The sequence below is a fragment of the Chiloscyllium plagiosum genome, chromosome 5 (genome assembly GCF_004010195.1).
Source record: "Chiloscyllium plagiosum isolate BGI_BamShark_2017 chromosome 5, ASM401019v2, whole genome shotgun sequence".
NCBI lineage: Eukaryota > Metazoa > Chordata > Chondrichthyes > Orectolobiformes > Hemiscylliidae > Chiloscyllium > Chiloscyllium plagiosum.
This window is the reverse complement of record NC_057714.1, coordinates 13,260,195-13,276,525: the sequence shown is the minus strand read 5'-3', so window position 1 is coordinate 13,276,525 and position 16,331 is coordinate 13,260,195. Positions and strand designations below refer to the sequence as shown.

The window sequence follows — 16,331 nt, the reverse complement described above, 5'->3', positions numbered from 1 at the left end:
CCAACACCGTGCCCCCCCACTCCCAACCCCATCCAACTCCAACCAACGCTCACTCCCCAACCCTGTACACACCCACCACTCTCCGAGGCAGCTGGACTGGACACCAACAGGACTGCTGCAGTAGCCTTTGTGGGGTAAGTCTCGGAATAGCACACACACAAGCACAGCCACACACACATTTTACTGCAACTTTTTGACCGGTTCCACCTTTGCCCTACCTTTGACAGGACAATGTTAGAGAGATTATCTGGGGAAGGGGGGGGGGGGGTATGGTACACCCCCGCGTAGAACTCCAGGGAAAGTGTGGGGAGAGAGAGGGCGGGCAGACAGTCATTTGGAGACGGTGCTTGTTTAATCATCGCAAACAAAAGACGCAATCACTGTTGGAAACATGTCTTTGATGCAATGTTTCCATCAGGACCTCGAGATCTCCTTCGGATAATCTGATTTTCAGATAATTGGTATTGGATAATCGAGATTCCTCTGTATATAAAATGAAAAAGAGTGAGTAAAGTAAACGTTGGTCCTTTAGAGGATGAGATGGGACATTTAGCTATGAGATATGATTAAATGGCTGAGGCATTGAACAGATATTTTGTATTGGTCTTCACAGTGGAGGGCACTAATAACGTGCCAGTAATTGACAAGGAGACAAAGGTAGGTGAGGACCTGAGAACAATAACTATCACAGAAGTGGGCAAGCTAATGGAGCGAAGGATAGACATATCTCCTGGCCCTGATGGAATGCATCCCAGGGTACTAAAAGAGCTGGTGGATGAAATAGCAAGTGGTAATTTTCCAAAATTTTGTTGGACTCTGGGGCAGTCCCAGCTGATCGGAAAACACCAAATGAGACACCACTGTTTAAAAAGGGAGGTAGACAAAAGATGGGGAATTATAGGACGGTTAGCTTGACCTCTGTAGTGGGGAAGATGCTTGAGTCTACTATCAAGGAAGAAATAGCAAGGCATCTTGATAGAAATTGTCCCATTGGGCAAATGTAGCATGAAGGGCAGGTCATGCTGAACAAATCTCATGGAATTCTATGAAAATGTTATGAACAAGGTAGACAATGGGGACCAAGTGGATGTGATGTAACTAGATTTCCAAAAGGCCTTCAACAAGGTGCCGCACAAGAAGCTGCTGCATAAGATAAAGATGCATGGTGTTAGGGGTAAAGTATTAGCGTGGTTAGAGGATTGGTTGACGAACAGGAAGCAAAGTATGGGGATAAATGAGTGCTATTCTGGCTGGCAATCAGTAACTAGTGGTGTGCCTCAGGGATCAGTGTTGGTACTCCAATTATTCACAATTTATATTGATGACTTGGAGTTAGGGACCATGTGTGTCAAAGTTTGCAGATGACACTAAGATAAGTGAAGAGCAAAGTATGCAGAACACTGTGACACTTTGCAGAGGAACACAGACTTTTTAAGTGAATGGGGAAAGGTCTGGCCAATGGAATACAATGTTAATAAATGTGAAGTCATCCATTTTTTTTGTAGGAATATCAGTAAAAAGGATTATTACTTGAATGGTAAAAAAAATTGCAGCATGCTACAATGCAGAGAGACTTGGGTGTCCTTGTGCATGAATCACAGAGGGTTAGTTTGCCGGTGCAACAAGTAATTAGGAAGGAAAATGGAATTTTGTTCTTCATCGCTAAAGGGATTGGCTTTAAATGCAGGGAGATTATGTTGCAGTTATACAAGGTGCTGGTGAGGCCATACCTGGACTTTTTGGTCCTGCATATTTTTGGTCTCCTTACTTGAGAAAGGATATATTAGCACTAGAGGGGGTGCAGAGGAGGTCCACTAGGTTAATTCCAGAGATTAGGGGGTTGGCTTATGAGGAGAGACTGAGTAGACTGAGATTATATTCATTGGAATTCAGAATGAGGGGGTATCTTATATATAGATATAAAATTATGAAGGGAATAGATAAGATTGAAGTAGAGAGGATGTTTCCATTGGCAGGTGAAACAAGAGGGCATAGCCTTAAGATTAGAGGGAACATATTTAGGACTGAATTGAGAAGGAACTTCTTCACCCAGAGGGTTGTGAACTAGTTGACACTACTTCAGTAAACGTTTTTAAAGCTAAGATTGATTTTTTTCTTACAACAAATGAACTAAGGGATACGGTGAGAGTGCGGATAAGTGGAGTTGAATCCACGATAAGATCAGCCATGATCTTATTGAATGGTAGAGCAGGCTTGAAGGGCCAGGTGGCCTACTTCTGCTCCTAGATCGTATGTAAGCATCATTGACCTCTGCTGCTTTCTTTTTCTCCTCTAGCTGCAAACTCTTTTCAGTGTTGTGCTCACCATAATATGACCTTGAATCTAATCTAGATAGATTACCCATTGATTAGATTACTTACAGTGTGGAAACAGGCCCTTCGGCCCAACAAGTCCACACCGCCCCGCCGAAGCGTAACCCACCCATACCCCTACATTTACCCCTTTAACCTAACACTACGGGCAATTTAGCATGGCCAATTCACCTGACCTGCACATCTTTGGACTGTGGGAGGAAACCGGAGCACCCGGAGGAAACCCACGCAGACACGGGGAGAACATGCAAACTCCACACAGTCAGTCGCCTGAGGTGGGAATTGAACCCGGGTCTCTGGCGCTGCGAGGCAGCAGTGCTAACCACTGTGCCACCGTGCCGCCCACTAATGATTGCCACCCACAATTGATGTGAATGTCTCTATGCTGCTCGACCTTCTTTGAGGTTCATGACTGCTCCTCCTCAAAGATGTACTTTCAGGGGCTGATAGGCATGAGCCTGGGGCTCTTCCGTATTTTAGCTCTGACTTGGGAGTGGAAACTGTAAGTTCCATAGTAAAACGCAACAAATTCTTAGTATCATGAGCCACCACCCTTACCTAATGTTGCCTTCAGATGGTGGGGCTTGATAGTGGAGGCAATGGTCTAGTGTTATTCTTGCTGGACTTTTAATCTACAGACCCAGGTAATGCTCTGGAGATGTAGATAATGGGACTAGAATTCAATAAAAATCTGGAATTAAGAGTCTAATGATGACCACTAATCCATTGGCAATTGTCAGAAAAACATCAGGTTCACTAATGTCCATTAGGGAAGGAAACTGCCATCCTTACCTGGTCTGGCCTACATGTGACTCCATACCCACAGCAAAGTGGTTGGCTCTTAACTGCCCTGTGGGCAATTCAGGATGGGACATAAATGCTAGCCTGGCCATTGATGCCGACACCCCATAAATGAATTTAAAAAAGTGCAGTTGGGAGAAGCAGATTGAAGGTTTTATCAAATAGCTCCAGACATCGAATCTCTACTTCAGCAAAGGTGCTTTGTTCTCCTGACAGTTCAGCAGTGTCCTCCTCAAAGGGGGTTAGCAGGTGTATTCAGATATCACTCCTGTCCCCACATCCAGGTCTGTGCAAGTTCTTCTACTGTGCATGTTCTTCTCCAGCAGAAGCATTAAGACACGTAGGCATGGTTGGATAAACTCTAACTGTGCTTTTATAGAAATAAAGTTAAAAATCACACAACACCAGGTTATAGTCCAACAGGTTTAATTGGAAGCACACTAGCTTTCGGAGCGACGCTCCTTCATCAGGTGATAGTGGAGGGCTCAATCCTAACACACAGAATTTATAGCAAAAGTTTAATTTGCTATAAATTCTGTGTGTTAGGATTGAGACCTCCACTATCACCTGATGAAGGAGCATCGCTCCGAAAGCTAGTGTGCTTCCAATTAAACCTGTTGGACTATAACCTGGTGTTGTGTGATTTTTTAACTTTGTACACCCCAGTCCAAAACCAGCATCTTCAAATCATGACTTTTATAGAAATAGATAGAGATGTCAATCCCCAGAGCTGTGTGTTATTAGTGAGAAAACTCTGGTATGGGGCATGTTAAGTCTTAAACAGTTGAGTGAAAGAGTAAATGTCATCTGAGCTACAGTTGATGAAAAATAACAAAGCATTATATGATGTGTGTGACATATACCTATGAGGTTTTCATCCCAAAAGAATCGTTTATGGTTATGACCTTGTCCCATGCCAGTGTTTGGTGTACAATTATCAGATGTGTATGTTCCCCTAGTTTTGATGAATAGTCAGTGAACTGATGATGTATGAGCTATTTTGTGCTGCATCTCCTTGTGTTTTAAATGTGAAATATGACAGGTGTGGAGCAAGCAATGCAAATTGGTTATTGCAATAACAGACATACAATGTACATGAGGCATCTGATGACAATCAATCTTGTGTCTATCAGCCCTCTGCAGTAGCAAGACTATCTCAGATACAGAGAGAGGGTCATGATAGTGGTACATATTCTGGCAAGATCATTCATTTTGTTACAGATTCTCTTGAGCTGCACTTGGGTGCTGATGTCTGCAGACAGATATGTCCAGTCTACCTTCATGAGTTAGGAAGACATCCTTAATTTTCTTTCTCTACTGGACAGCCTCTAGCAGAACCTCCAAGAGGGCATCACCATAGCATGGTTCCACATTCTGCCTGGTTTCTGACATCTCAAGGAGTGGTTAGGGGTGAATTAGCAGAGGCTGAATGATGCAGAGATTGAAATGCTGTCCAGCTGTCTTTCAAAGCCCCTAAAGTCCTGATAAGAGGTAGATGTTCCAGCCTTCTTGCCCATAAAACGTTCCTGATGTAGTGCATGCAATGAGCTGCGAAAAGTGTAACTGACGAGCAAACCCAATCCAACCCTATACAGATGTTTCTCCCATTTTCAGGCCTGCCTGCACATTCAGTCTTGAACACAGGATTTTACCCAAAGTAATAATACTGCTGGACTAATAACCCAGAGGCTTAGAATCCTTACAGTGCAGCTACAGGACATTTGGCCAATGAAGTTTACACTGACCCTCTGAACAGCATTCCACACAGGCCCACCCCATCCCCGTAATCCTGCATTCCCCTTGGTTAATCCACCTAGTCTACATATCACTGGACACATGGGCAATTTAGCATGGCCAACCTAGCTAACCTGCATATCTTTGGACTGTAGGAGGAAACCGAACAGAAACCCATGCAGACACGAGGAGATTGTACAAACCCTGCACAGGCAGTTATTCAAAGCTGGTTTTGAACCCAGTGCTAACCACTATGCCACCATGTCACCCCCACTGGCTTGAACCAATGTTCTGCAGACAACAGTTCAAATCACACCATTACAACAATTTTAATTAATTGATTAAACATGGAATAAAAATCAAGGAACAGTATTGCAGATGATTAAAATTTGGATTACCTGTTTCACTATTTCTGATTTGGAATTATTCTAATCCTAGCATAACTCCTGGAGTAATTCTGATTTGGAGTAACTCTGATCTGGAATGAATCTGACCCTGGAGGAAACATGATCCTGAAGTGATTCTGGTCTGTAGAAACTCTGATACTGGAATAACTCTGATCCTGAAGTAATTCTAATCTAGAGGAACTAAATTTTGATTCTGATCCGGATTAGAATTACTCCAGATACTGGAGTGATTCTGATCCCAGAGTAATTTTGATCTGGAGTAATTGTAATCCTGATACTGGAATATTTTGTTCCTGATGTAATTATAATCTGGAGTAATCCTGATCCTGAAGTAATTCTGATCCTGGAGTAATTATGATCTTGAAACTGGAATAATTCTAATCCTGTAGTAATTCTGATCTTGAAACTGGAGTAATTTTGAACCTGAAGTAACTCTGATCCTGGAGTAATTTTGATCCTGAAGTAATTCTGATCCCGAAGTAATTCTGATCCCGAAGTAACTCTGATCCCGAAGTAACTCTGATCCTGGAGTAATTCTGATCTTGAAACTGGAGTAATTCTAATCCTGAAGTAATTCTGATTCTAGAGAAATTCTGATCCTAGAGTAACTCTGATCTTGATCCTGGAGTAATTCTGATTCTGGAGTAACTCTGTTCCTGGAGTAACTCTTTTTCTTGAATCTGGAGTAACTCTGACACTGGAGTAACTCTGATCCTGGAGTAATTCTGATCTTGAAACTGGAGTAATTCTAATCCTGAAGTAATTCTGATTCTAGAGAAACTGGAGTAACTCTGATCTTGATCCTGGAGTAACTCTGCCCCTGGAGTAACTCTGATCTTGATCCTGGAGTAACTCTGACCCTGGAGTAATAATATCCTGATTCTCTATATTGTGAGGAACGGGGACCTGAGCAGATACGCAGAAGCTGTCTATGCAGCTGCCACGTTTGATATACTGTATTCCTGTAGTTTTTTTTTCTCTCTGTCTGAATGAAGGTGGGGTGGGTGACCCGTTCTGCCTTCTGTGACGATCTGCGGTGGCCGGCTGGCTCCGTGCTCGTTGAAGGCCCGCTGGACTTCAGCGGCCTACCCGACCCGCTGCCGGCGGCTGTTAGTGGGAGCTGGGGTCCGGCCTGGCTGTTGTCGCGCGTACAAGTGCGTCATCAGCTGTGCGACTGAGGAGCAGGGAGTGAGAGGGGGGTGGGTGGAGGAATGGCGTCGTTGCGGGGCCCGAGTGGGGAGTGAGGGCGAGCGCCGAGTGCAGCCGCTCCCTGGGAACAATGATGCCCGGAGAATCCCGCTCGCAGGCGGCCGACGCCGTGACCGCGGGCTCAGCTTCCTGCGTGAACTGCGACACCTTGCAGCAGGTAAAGCGCGCGGCTCATTGTCCGTGACGCCGCCGGGGATCGATGTCACGTTGGGCTAGTGGCTGGAACCAGACAAACAACAAGGAGTTAGCGGGCGGGGGGAAGGCCGGGGGAGGCCGGGGTACGGGCGTCCGCGACTGAAACACGGCGGCACTCGGTGGAGATCACTGCCCCTGTGGCGCTGAGTAAGGCTCAAGGAGGCGAGAGTGGAAGCGAACCCCCGTTTGGGCTGAAGTCGGGGGTGATGTGTTACACAGACCGCAAACTAAAACAGAGAGCAGCGAATCATAACATGAGGGAACAAAGGGATGCGCTAACATGTATTGTGGTAACAACGCATTGCCATGCTGCCGTCGATTATTATTGATTAGAGTTCAGGTGAATAGATTGTAACAAAAGCATCGGATTGTAACGCAAATAAGGGAGTGACAGGTTCTCACTGAGCCATGCAGAGTGGCGGCTTGCAATAGCAACCATTGGATTGCTTATTCCTGATGGAGGGCTTTTTGCCCGATTTCGCTGCCCCTCGGATGCTGCCCGAACTGCTGTGCTCTTCCAGCGCCACTGATCCAGAATCTGGTCTCCCAGCGTCTGCAGTCATTGTTTTTAACCTCCGCTGTGGAAAGTGATCTGTTAAATTCAAGGCGAGCGCAGGTGTGACGGATCAAGATTGGGGGTGCCTGTGTTCTCTGTCTCAAAATGCTTTACAGTCAGTTGAGTCCTTGCAGGGCATTCGTTACTGTCATGAAGGGAAAGTGACATGCAATTTGCACGCTGCAAGGTCTGGTAAAAAGAAATATGGTCATGACCAGATCATCAATTTTAGTGATGACCGTTGAGCCATAAGTGTTGACCTGAGTGCCCAAGAGATCTTAGTATTCTGTTTTGAGTTGTGTTGTGTGATCTTTCATAACCACCTCAGAGAAAAACTTCCAACTGTGAAGCATAGAAATTTAATCTTTCTTTGTGTTCGGCTTCCTAGTGTAGTACTTGAATTTTCAATTCTAAAACAACTATTGCCTTATGATAAATTATAGATTGCAATACAAAGTAATTTAACATTAAATTATAACTGCATTGTCATAGAGCTTTATAGTGTGCATGGTATACAATTTATTTTACTGTTTAAGATTATGATACAAAGAGAATATGTGCACTTAGATTTTTCTGTAAGTTGCATTGTTTCCACTTCCATACTTTGTGCATCCTTTGCACTGGATTTTTAAAAAATAAGTATAATTGTCATTTTTAAATTATGTTTTTTTAGATCTACAAGCCATATAATTCAAAAGATGGCTTGTGTGTTTCCTGGTAATTGTCTATGTATCCAACAGTAAAGTGTTTGACCTGACTCTCTGAAAACATAGAAATATGTGAAACTATTAATCACTTTCTAGAACTCTATCGTAATACCTTCTTCTGACTGCTTATCTTTGAAATAATTTGGAGATGCCAGTGTTGGACTGGGGTGTACAAAGTTAAAAATCACACAACACCAGGTTATAGTCCAACAGGTTTAATTGGAAGCACACTAGCTTTCGGAGCGACGCTCCTTCATCAGGTGACAGTGCTAATTGGAAGCACACTCGCTTTGGGAGTATCTTTGAAAAGTACTGATCATGTATAACTTAAAATTTTATTTTATAAATATTTTCAGATATGTCTCGTGTTAGAAATAATTGGTATCCTTGAATAATTTATGCCTGAAATTCTATATGCTTTGCTATATTGTATAAGTTAGTATTGCATTTATAAGTTCAAAAACAAAATAAAAATTATATTAAATTGAGGGCAGTGATAGTTTATATCTCATTGAAAATGGGGCAGAAGTCATCCCTCAACCCTACAATGCCCTGATTAAACCAGACCTATAGTATTTTGGGCAGTTCTGGATACCACATTTTAAAGGCATTTTAACAAGGATTTTGGAAGGAGTGCATCATATTTTTACCAGAGTTTGTTTATAAGCTCATATATGTATGGGCGTTATCATCACTAGAATTTCCAGGATTTGCTGCCCTTTTTTTTTGAAGGTAGTGTGGACTGCTGCGTTGAACCGCTGCAGTCCACGTGAAGGAGGAACACAATGCTTTGAAGGTTTTCATTCGGTGACAGTGAGGTTGGTAAGGGTTTGGAATTGTCTTAAGACAGTAAGATGTAGGAGCAGAAGTAGTCTATTCAGCAAGTACAGTCTTCTCTAAGATCATGGCTGATCCAGTAATTCTCAATTCTACTTTCCTACCTGCTCACCAAAACCCTTGAGTCCCTTACTGACTTAAAATGTCTGTGTTATCCTTGAGTAGACGCAACCATCCAGCCTATATGCAGTAAATAATTCTATAGGTTGGTTACTGTCTGATAGAAGAAGTATCATCCTCCCCTCTGTCTTAAATAGATGACCACTTGTTCAGACATTATGCCCTTTGGTCATAGACTTTCTGACATCTGCCTGTCAAGTCCGTAAGAACCTCTGTGTTTCAACAAGGGCTGTTCTCATTGTTCTCAACAGCGATGAGTACAAGCCCAACTTACTTCACTTTTTCGATTAGGAAGATGCCTCCGGATATGGGATCTGCGCAGTGAACCTTGTCTAGATCACCTCTCATGCCAGTATAGTTTTGCCAGTAAAGTACTTTATTAGCATGGATAAAAGACTAGCTAATAAAAGCTAGACAATTGGGACAAAAGGGGCATTTTCAAAATGGCAACTTGTAACAAGAGTGCCACAGGGATCAGTGCTGGGGCAGAATTATTTACAACATATATCAATGACTTAGATGAAGGAAGTGAACGAGCTGTTGCCAAGTTTGTAGATGACTCAAAATAGGCGCAACTTCAAGTAGTGAGGATAACACAGACTACAGTGGGAAATATTGACAGGTTAAGAGAATTGTCAAAAACTTGGTAGATGGAAAAGTATAAAGTTATGCATTTTTCCAAGAAAAATAGAACAGCTAAATATTTTTTAAATGGGGAAAGCAGCAGGAAATTGCAGCACAGAAAGATGTGGGACCCCTGTGCATAAATCACAAAAACCTAGCAGCCAAGTTCATTGAAAAATAGGAAAGACCAATTGATCTTTTACCATTATTTCATAGAATATAGAACATAGAAAAGTACAGCATAGAACAGGCCCTTTGGCTCAAGATGTTGTGCCGTGGATTAATCCTAATGTAAAATAAAATAACTTAACCTACGCACCCCTCAAAGGGAATGCAGTGTAAAAATAGGAAGTCTTGTTAAAACTCTATAAGGAACAGGTCAGGCCACACCAGGAATAGTACCACAGTAGGGTCCCCTATTTAAGCAAAACTATACTGGCATGAGAGGTGATCTAGACAAGATTCACTGCGCAGATCCCATATCCGGAGGCATCTTCCTAATCGAAAAAGTGAAGTAAGTTGGGCTTGTACTCATCGCTGTTGAGAACAATGAGAACAGCCCTTGTTGAAACACAGAGGTTCTTACGGACTTGACAGGCAGATGTCAGAAAGTCTATGACCAAAGGGCATAATGTCTGAACAAGTGGTCATCTATTTAAGACAGAGGGGAGGATGATACTTCTTCTATCAGACAGTAACCAACCTATAGAATTATTTACTGCATAGAGGCTGGAGTATGCTCAAGGATAATGTGACATTTTCCCAATGTCACATTAAATTGACTGGCCTATAGTTATTTGATATTTTTGTTGTCTTCCCTTGATTGAATAGAGGTGTTACATTAGCAGCTTTCCAATTCTCTGACACTTTTCCTGAACCTAAGGATTCTTGGAAGATTGCTACCATTACATTCACTAGTTTTGTGGCTGTTTCCTTTAAAATTCTAGTGTGTAACCCATCAGGTCCCTTTTAGTTTTTCTAGTTTTTTTTTAATAGTGATCATTATAATTTTTTTTTCTTCGTCCCACTTGGGCCCCTTGATTATTGAGGGTGCTTTTAATATCTTGTACCATGCAGAGACATCCTAAAGAGATGTGCTGTTTGATGTGACCCACCAGTCATTGGGTGTACAACTTTCATACCTGGCATTACACTGCCACTGAAATTCAAATACCAAATGCCTCATTTGTGTGATAGGTGAAATGTCTTCTTGGCTTGATGGAGGCATCTTGATATTATTGCATAGTAGCAGTGTGTAATGTTTAACTTTTCCACTTGCTCCAGGGTTGTGTAATAAATAACCTCTTTAAGCAAGTTGTTTAGAAAATATCTATAATGGCTAGCTTCACCAGTTAATGAAATTTAAGGGACACCTTATTTTGTGGGAATTTGAGATAGAGTTGGCACTTTTTTACCACTGAACAACTTAGTAATGTGGTACATGAATTTCAGCACAGGCGTGATGGCAGGTAAGTAAAACATATATCTCAATGACAGGTTAATCATATTGAATAACTTGACCCTTCCGTTCATAGTTGGTAAAGCTTTGATCATACTTCCTGTTTGTCCCACGTCAAGTAAGTTAGCCACCAGGATACACAAACACCAGCTAGCCACAAAAAAGATATGACCCTCTCTCCTCGTAGCCCTGCACACGGAGGAAAAAAATCACCATTTCAACTGGGACAACACATCTATCCTGGGGCAGGCTAAGCAAAGACATGGCAGAGAATTCCTAGAGGCCTGGCACTCCAACCACAAAGCCATAAACAAACACATACGAACAGGAAATGACATCGCCACAAACCCCAGGAACCCCATCCAGGACAAACATATAAATAGAAAGTAGGAGACAACAGCTTCGCTTCACTTGGAGGTTGCCATTGATGACGTTACCTAGCCAGGTAATGAAATGTCTGAATATCAAACCTACAGTTCAGCGAGCAAACCTACACCCTATACTTGATCAGCCTTGCAAAATTCAGAACATAGGGTCCAGGATGAAATGAACAATCCCACATGAGCCAAGAACCAAGCAAGCAACCAATTTAGGATGATCATTTGACCTTGCAATATTCCTCATTGATTTTATCAAAATTAATGTATTCATTACCAGTTCTTGATATTTCGCAGACGAAAGAAACTTGTCCAGGCATAGCACCTTTTCAGTTTTAATTGGAAAACTGTTTGTTGATGCATTCTCCATGATATTGTCAAAACCAAAGTTGAGTTACCTTTTTAAAAATTTAAACAAAAGTTTGGGGGTAACATTTTCCATAGTGCACTTTCTATAGCAACATTTTGGTTAATCAGAGACCACTTGCCAAACAATGAGCATCTGATCTTGGACAGTATAGGGCACCCTCACTTAAACTTGTGATTGTATTGGTGAAAGTCGCAATTTTAAGTAGGTTCCCGCAGGAATCGATGTTCATGTCAGGTTAGATTACTTTTAGACTTCTCTTGCCTGGTCAATGACTGCTGAAGTGCTATGCCAAAAATGTGCAGTATTATACATTCCTAGCTGAAGTAATGTGCAAAGTTGTACATCTCTACACAAAAAAATACCATATACAGTGTAATAGGTTGTCACAATTCAAAAGATTTATTCATATTGGGAAAGGCAGGGACTGATTAGGAATAGTCAATATGGCTTTTTGCATGGGAAATCATGTCTTACTAACTTGATTGAGTTTTTTTTTTTGAAGAAATAACGAAGAGGATTGAGAAGGCCAGAATGGTAGACATGATCTGTATGAACTTCAGTAAGGGCGTTCGACAAGGTTCCTCATGGTGCACTAGCTGGCAAGGTTAGATCACATGAAATACAGAGAGAACGAACCATTTGAATAACTGGCTTGAAGGTATAATACACAGGATACCTTTTTCAAGCCAAAAGACATTTCACCTATCACACAGACTGGAGGCCTGTGACCAGTGGTGTGCCAATAGGATTGGTGTTGGGTCCACTGTTTTTTGTCATTTAGATAAATGATTTGGATGTGAGCATAGGAGGTATAGTTAATAAATTTGCAGATGACACCAAAATTGAAGAGAGAGTGAACAGCGAAGAAGTGCCTCAGATCTTGAACCAAGATCACCTTACCTCAGAGTACAACAGGATCTTGATCAGATGGGCTAATGGGCTGAGCAGTGGCAAATGGAATTTAATTTAGATAAGTGTGAGATGCTGCATTTTGGAAATGCAAATCAGGACAGGACGTATACACTTAATGGTAAGAGAGTGCAGTTCATAGTTCCTTGAAAGTGGAGTCCCAGGTAGATAACATGGTGAAGAAGGTGTTTGGTATGCTTTCCTTTATTGGGCAGAGCATTGAGTATAGGGGTGGGAGGTCTTTGTTGTGGCTGTACAGGACAATGGTTGGACCATTTTTTGAATATTGTGTGCAGTTCTGGTCTCTCTGGTATAGGAAGGCTGTTGTGAAACTTGAAAGGGTTCAGAAAACATTTACAAGGATGTTGCCAGAGTTGGAGAATTTGAGCTATAGGGAGAGGCTGAACAGGCTGGGGCTGTTTTCCCTGGAGTGTCGGAGGCTGAGTGGTGACCTTATAGAGGTTTATAAAGTCACAAGTGACATGGATAGGGTGAATAGGCAAGGTATTTGCCCTAGGTTGGGGGAGCCCAGAACCAGAGGGCATAGGTTTAGGGTGAGAGGTGAGAGATTTGAAAGGGATCTAAGGGGCAACTTTTTCACGCAGAAGATGGTGCGTGTATGTAGTGAGCTGCCAGAGGATGCGGTGGAGGCTGGTACATTACAACATTTAAAAGACATTGGTATATCTATAAGAAAGGTACAGAGGGTTATGGGTCACATGTTAGCAAATGGGCCTAGATTAACTTAGGCTATCTGGTCAGCATGGGCAAGTTAGACCGAAGGGCCTGTTTACATGTTGTACATATCTATGACTATTGAAGGCACTTTTAGATTGACCAAGCACCATCTAGTGGCAAATTTGGTCAGTGCAGACATCAGCTAGCCTGAATTACTTGCACCAACCAATCTCTGCCACAAGATGGAGCATAGGACTTGAATGCAGGTGCAGCTGAAGAACCAACCCCAGGCTAAGGTAAAAACATAGCGGGGAGTTTTAGCAGCCAGGAGGTCATCTGAGTGTAGTGTTATCGAACCACAACTGAGACCACAAATCTCCTTCGGTAATGTTGTTTATCAACATTTCTCTTTCAATTCAGTTAAGTGTGAGATAAGAAATCATTTATTCCAGTAGATTTATATAGTATTCAAGGAAAAATATTTTGCATAAAGTACTTAGAATTATTGTATTTGTTTTATCAAAGGGAGGTAGAAGATTCTGATTTGTGGATCATTCTGATAGTTACACTGCCAGTTAGTGAAAATTTTACTATGTATTATTTCTTTCAGGTTATTGAAATGCAAATTTTTGTGCAAATCCATCTTGGAATTATCAGCATGTTATGCAGAGCCATTCATAATCAAGAGGGAGTCCAAGATCAACTAGTGTGTAACTAAGCTGAAAATGTGTTGCTGGAAAAGCGCAGCAGGTCAGGCAGCATCCAGGGAACAGGAGAATCAACGTTTCGGGCATAAGCCCTTCTTCAGGAATGCTCCTGTTCCTTGGATGCTGCCTGACCTGCTGCGCTTTTCCAGCAACACATTTTCAGCTCTGATCTCCAGCATCTGCAGTCCTCACTTTCTCCTAGTGTGTAACTAACCTGAGTCAGATGTTTGTGGATCATGGTTAGTCGGGTTAGACGATATGGGATCCAGGGGGAGCCAGCCAATTGGATGCAAAATTGCTTTGAAGGTAGGAGACAGAGGGTGGTGGTAGAGGGTTGCTTTTCAGACTGGACGCTTGTGACCAGTGGTGTGCCACACGGATCCGTGCTTGGTCCATTCATTTATATAAATGATTTGGATGTGAACATAGGAGGTATGGTTAGTAAGTTTGCAGATGACACCAAAGTTGATGGTGTAATAGACTGCGAAGAAAGTTATCTCAGAGTGCAACAAGACTTTGATCAGATAGGCCAATGGGCTGAGGAATGGCAGATGGAGTTTAATTTAGATAAATGTGAGATGTTGCATTTTGGTAAGGAAGGGCTTTTGCCCAAAACGTCGATTAATTTACCTGCTCCTCGTATGCGGTCTAACCTGCTGTGCATTTCCAGCACCACACTCTTGACTCTAATCTCCAGCATCTACAGTCCTCACTTTCGCTGAAGACAATTAATGGTCGGGCCCTGGTGCGTATTGCCAAACAAAGAGACCTAGGAATGCAGATGCATAGTTCCCTGAAAGTGGAATTACAGGTAGACTGTAGTGAAGAAGATGTTTAGTACACTTGTCTTCATTGGTCAGAACATTTAGTATATGAGCTGGAAGGTCATGTTGCGGTTATACACTAAAAATGTTTAGGTCACTTTTAGACTACTACATACGATCCTGGTCACCCTGGAAGGATGTTGATAAACTAGAGAGCCTGCAGAAAAGATTTACAAGGATGTTGCTGGGACTGCAGAGTTTGAGTTATATGAGATGCAGAATAGGCTGGGGCTTTTTTCTCTGGAGAATCAGGGGCTGAGGGGTGACCTTAGAGACGTTTACAAAATCGTGAGGGGCATAGATAGGGTGCGTAGCCAAGGTCTTTTCCTAGAGTGGGGGAGTCCGAAGCTAGAGGGCATGGGTTAAAACTGAGAGGGGGAAAGGACCTAAGGAGCAACTTTTTTCACGTAGAGGGTGGTGTGTGTATGGATTAACAGCCAGAGGAAATGGTGGAGACTGCTATAATTACAACATTTAAAAGGCATCTGGACGGACTTATGAATAGGAAAGGTTTAGAGCAATACAGACTAAACACTGGCAAATGGGACTAGTCAGATTGGGATGTCTGGTCGATGCAGACACATTGGATTGGAGGGTCTGTTTCCATGCTGAACAGCTCTGACACTGTGAGTCACCTCAGCAGCATGTACATTTAGCTGTAATGTTGAGGGAGGACTGTACTGTTGGAGGTGTAATGTTAAATCAAGTTCCCAATTGCCACCTTGGGTGGACATGAAAGATCATTTGGTGCCATTTTGATGAATAGCAGGAGATTTCTCCCAAGTTGCCAAACCAATGTTTGTCCATATACTGAAGTCGGCACTGAGAACGCAGATAATGTGGTCATTTCTTTCATCTCTGTGGATGTGAATTAGTTACCAATACAATGGCAACTAATTCAGTAGTATCTCTGACTACAAGGTGTTTCGGGACATTGAGATTGTGAAAGATGGTGCAGAAATATATGTTATTTCTTATGTTGGACGTATTGATCTTGCAACTTATCATTAAATATATTTCAAGGAGTTTCAAATAATTTTAACAAACTCACTCATTTCCCTTGAAATATTTACATTTTCCCTGTATTTTGTAACATTTACTGGGCCATTGTGTTGGATTAGTTACTTATAGGAGTTGACTGGCTGACTTTGAGAGATTTAAAACTCTCAGTTTAATAGTTGTCATCAAAATTTAAGCGCATCTTTTAAGTTTGTAACAAAAATTTATGTCATTCAGATTTGTTTGCACAAGTGCTCTTTTAATAACAGCACCTGTATTGAGGTTAGTCATAACAGCTGTTTGAAGTGAAGTTTGAAAACAAATAAGAGGTGAAAATAATAGTTAAGAGTAAATTCACTGATTTGTGGTATGACAGCAATATGAAGGATAAAGTAAGCTGGACTCTGATGGATATGTATGTAAGTCACACTCATCTACTTGTAAGAAAGATTATGACAGCTTTATTTTAATATACTTCTGAAATC

General features: G+C 42.0%; 1 protein-coding gene across 3 annotated transcripts in view; it reads left to right on the top strand.

Moving 5' to 3' along the window:
• Positions 1-6,455: 6,455 nt before the first annotated feature.
• The window catches only part of ice1 (KIAA0947-like (H. sapiens)), a 76,131-nt gene continuing 66,255 nt past the window's right edge, over positions 6,456-16,331 (top strand). For all 3 annotated transcript variants that reach the window (XM_043689637.1, XM_043689639.1, XM_043689636.1), the window contains exon 1: positions 6,456-6,641. In XM_043689637.1, the coding sequence (XP_043545572.1) occupies positions 6,555-6,641 (87 nt within the window). In that variant the 5' untranslated portion in view covers positions 6,456-6,554. The remainder of the gene's footprint in view (positions 6,642-16,331) is intronic.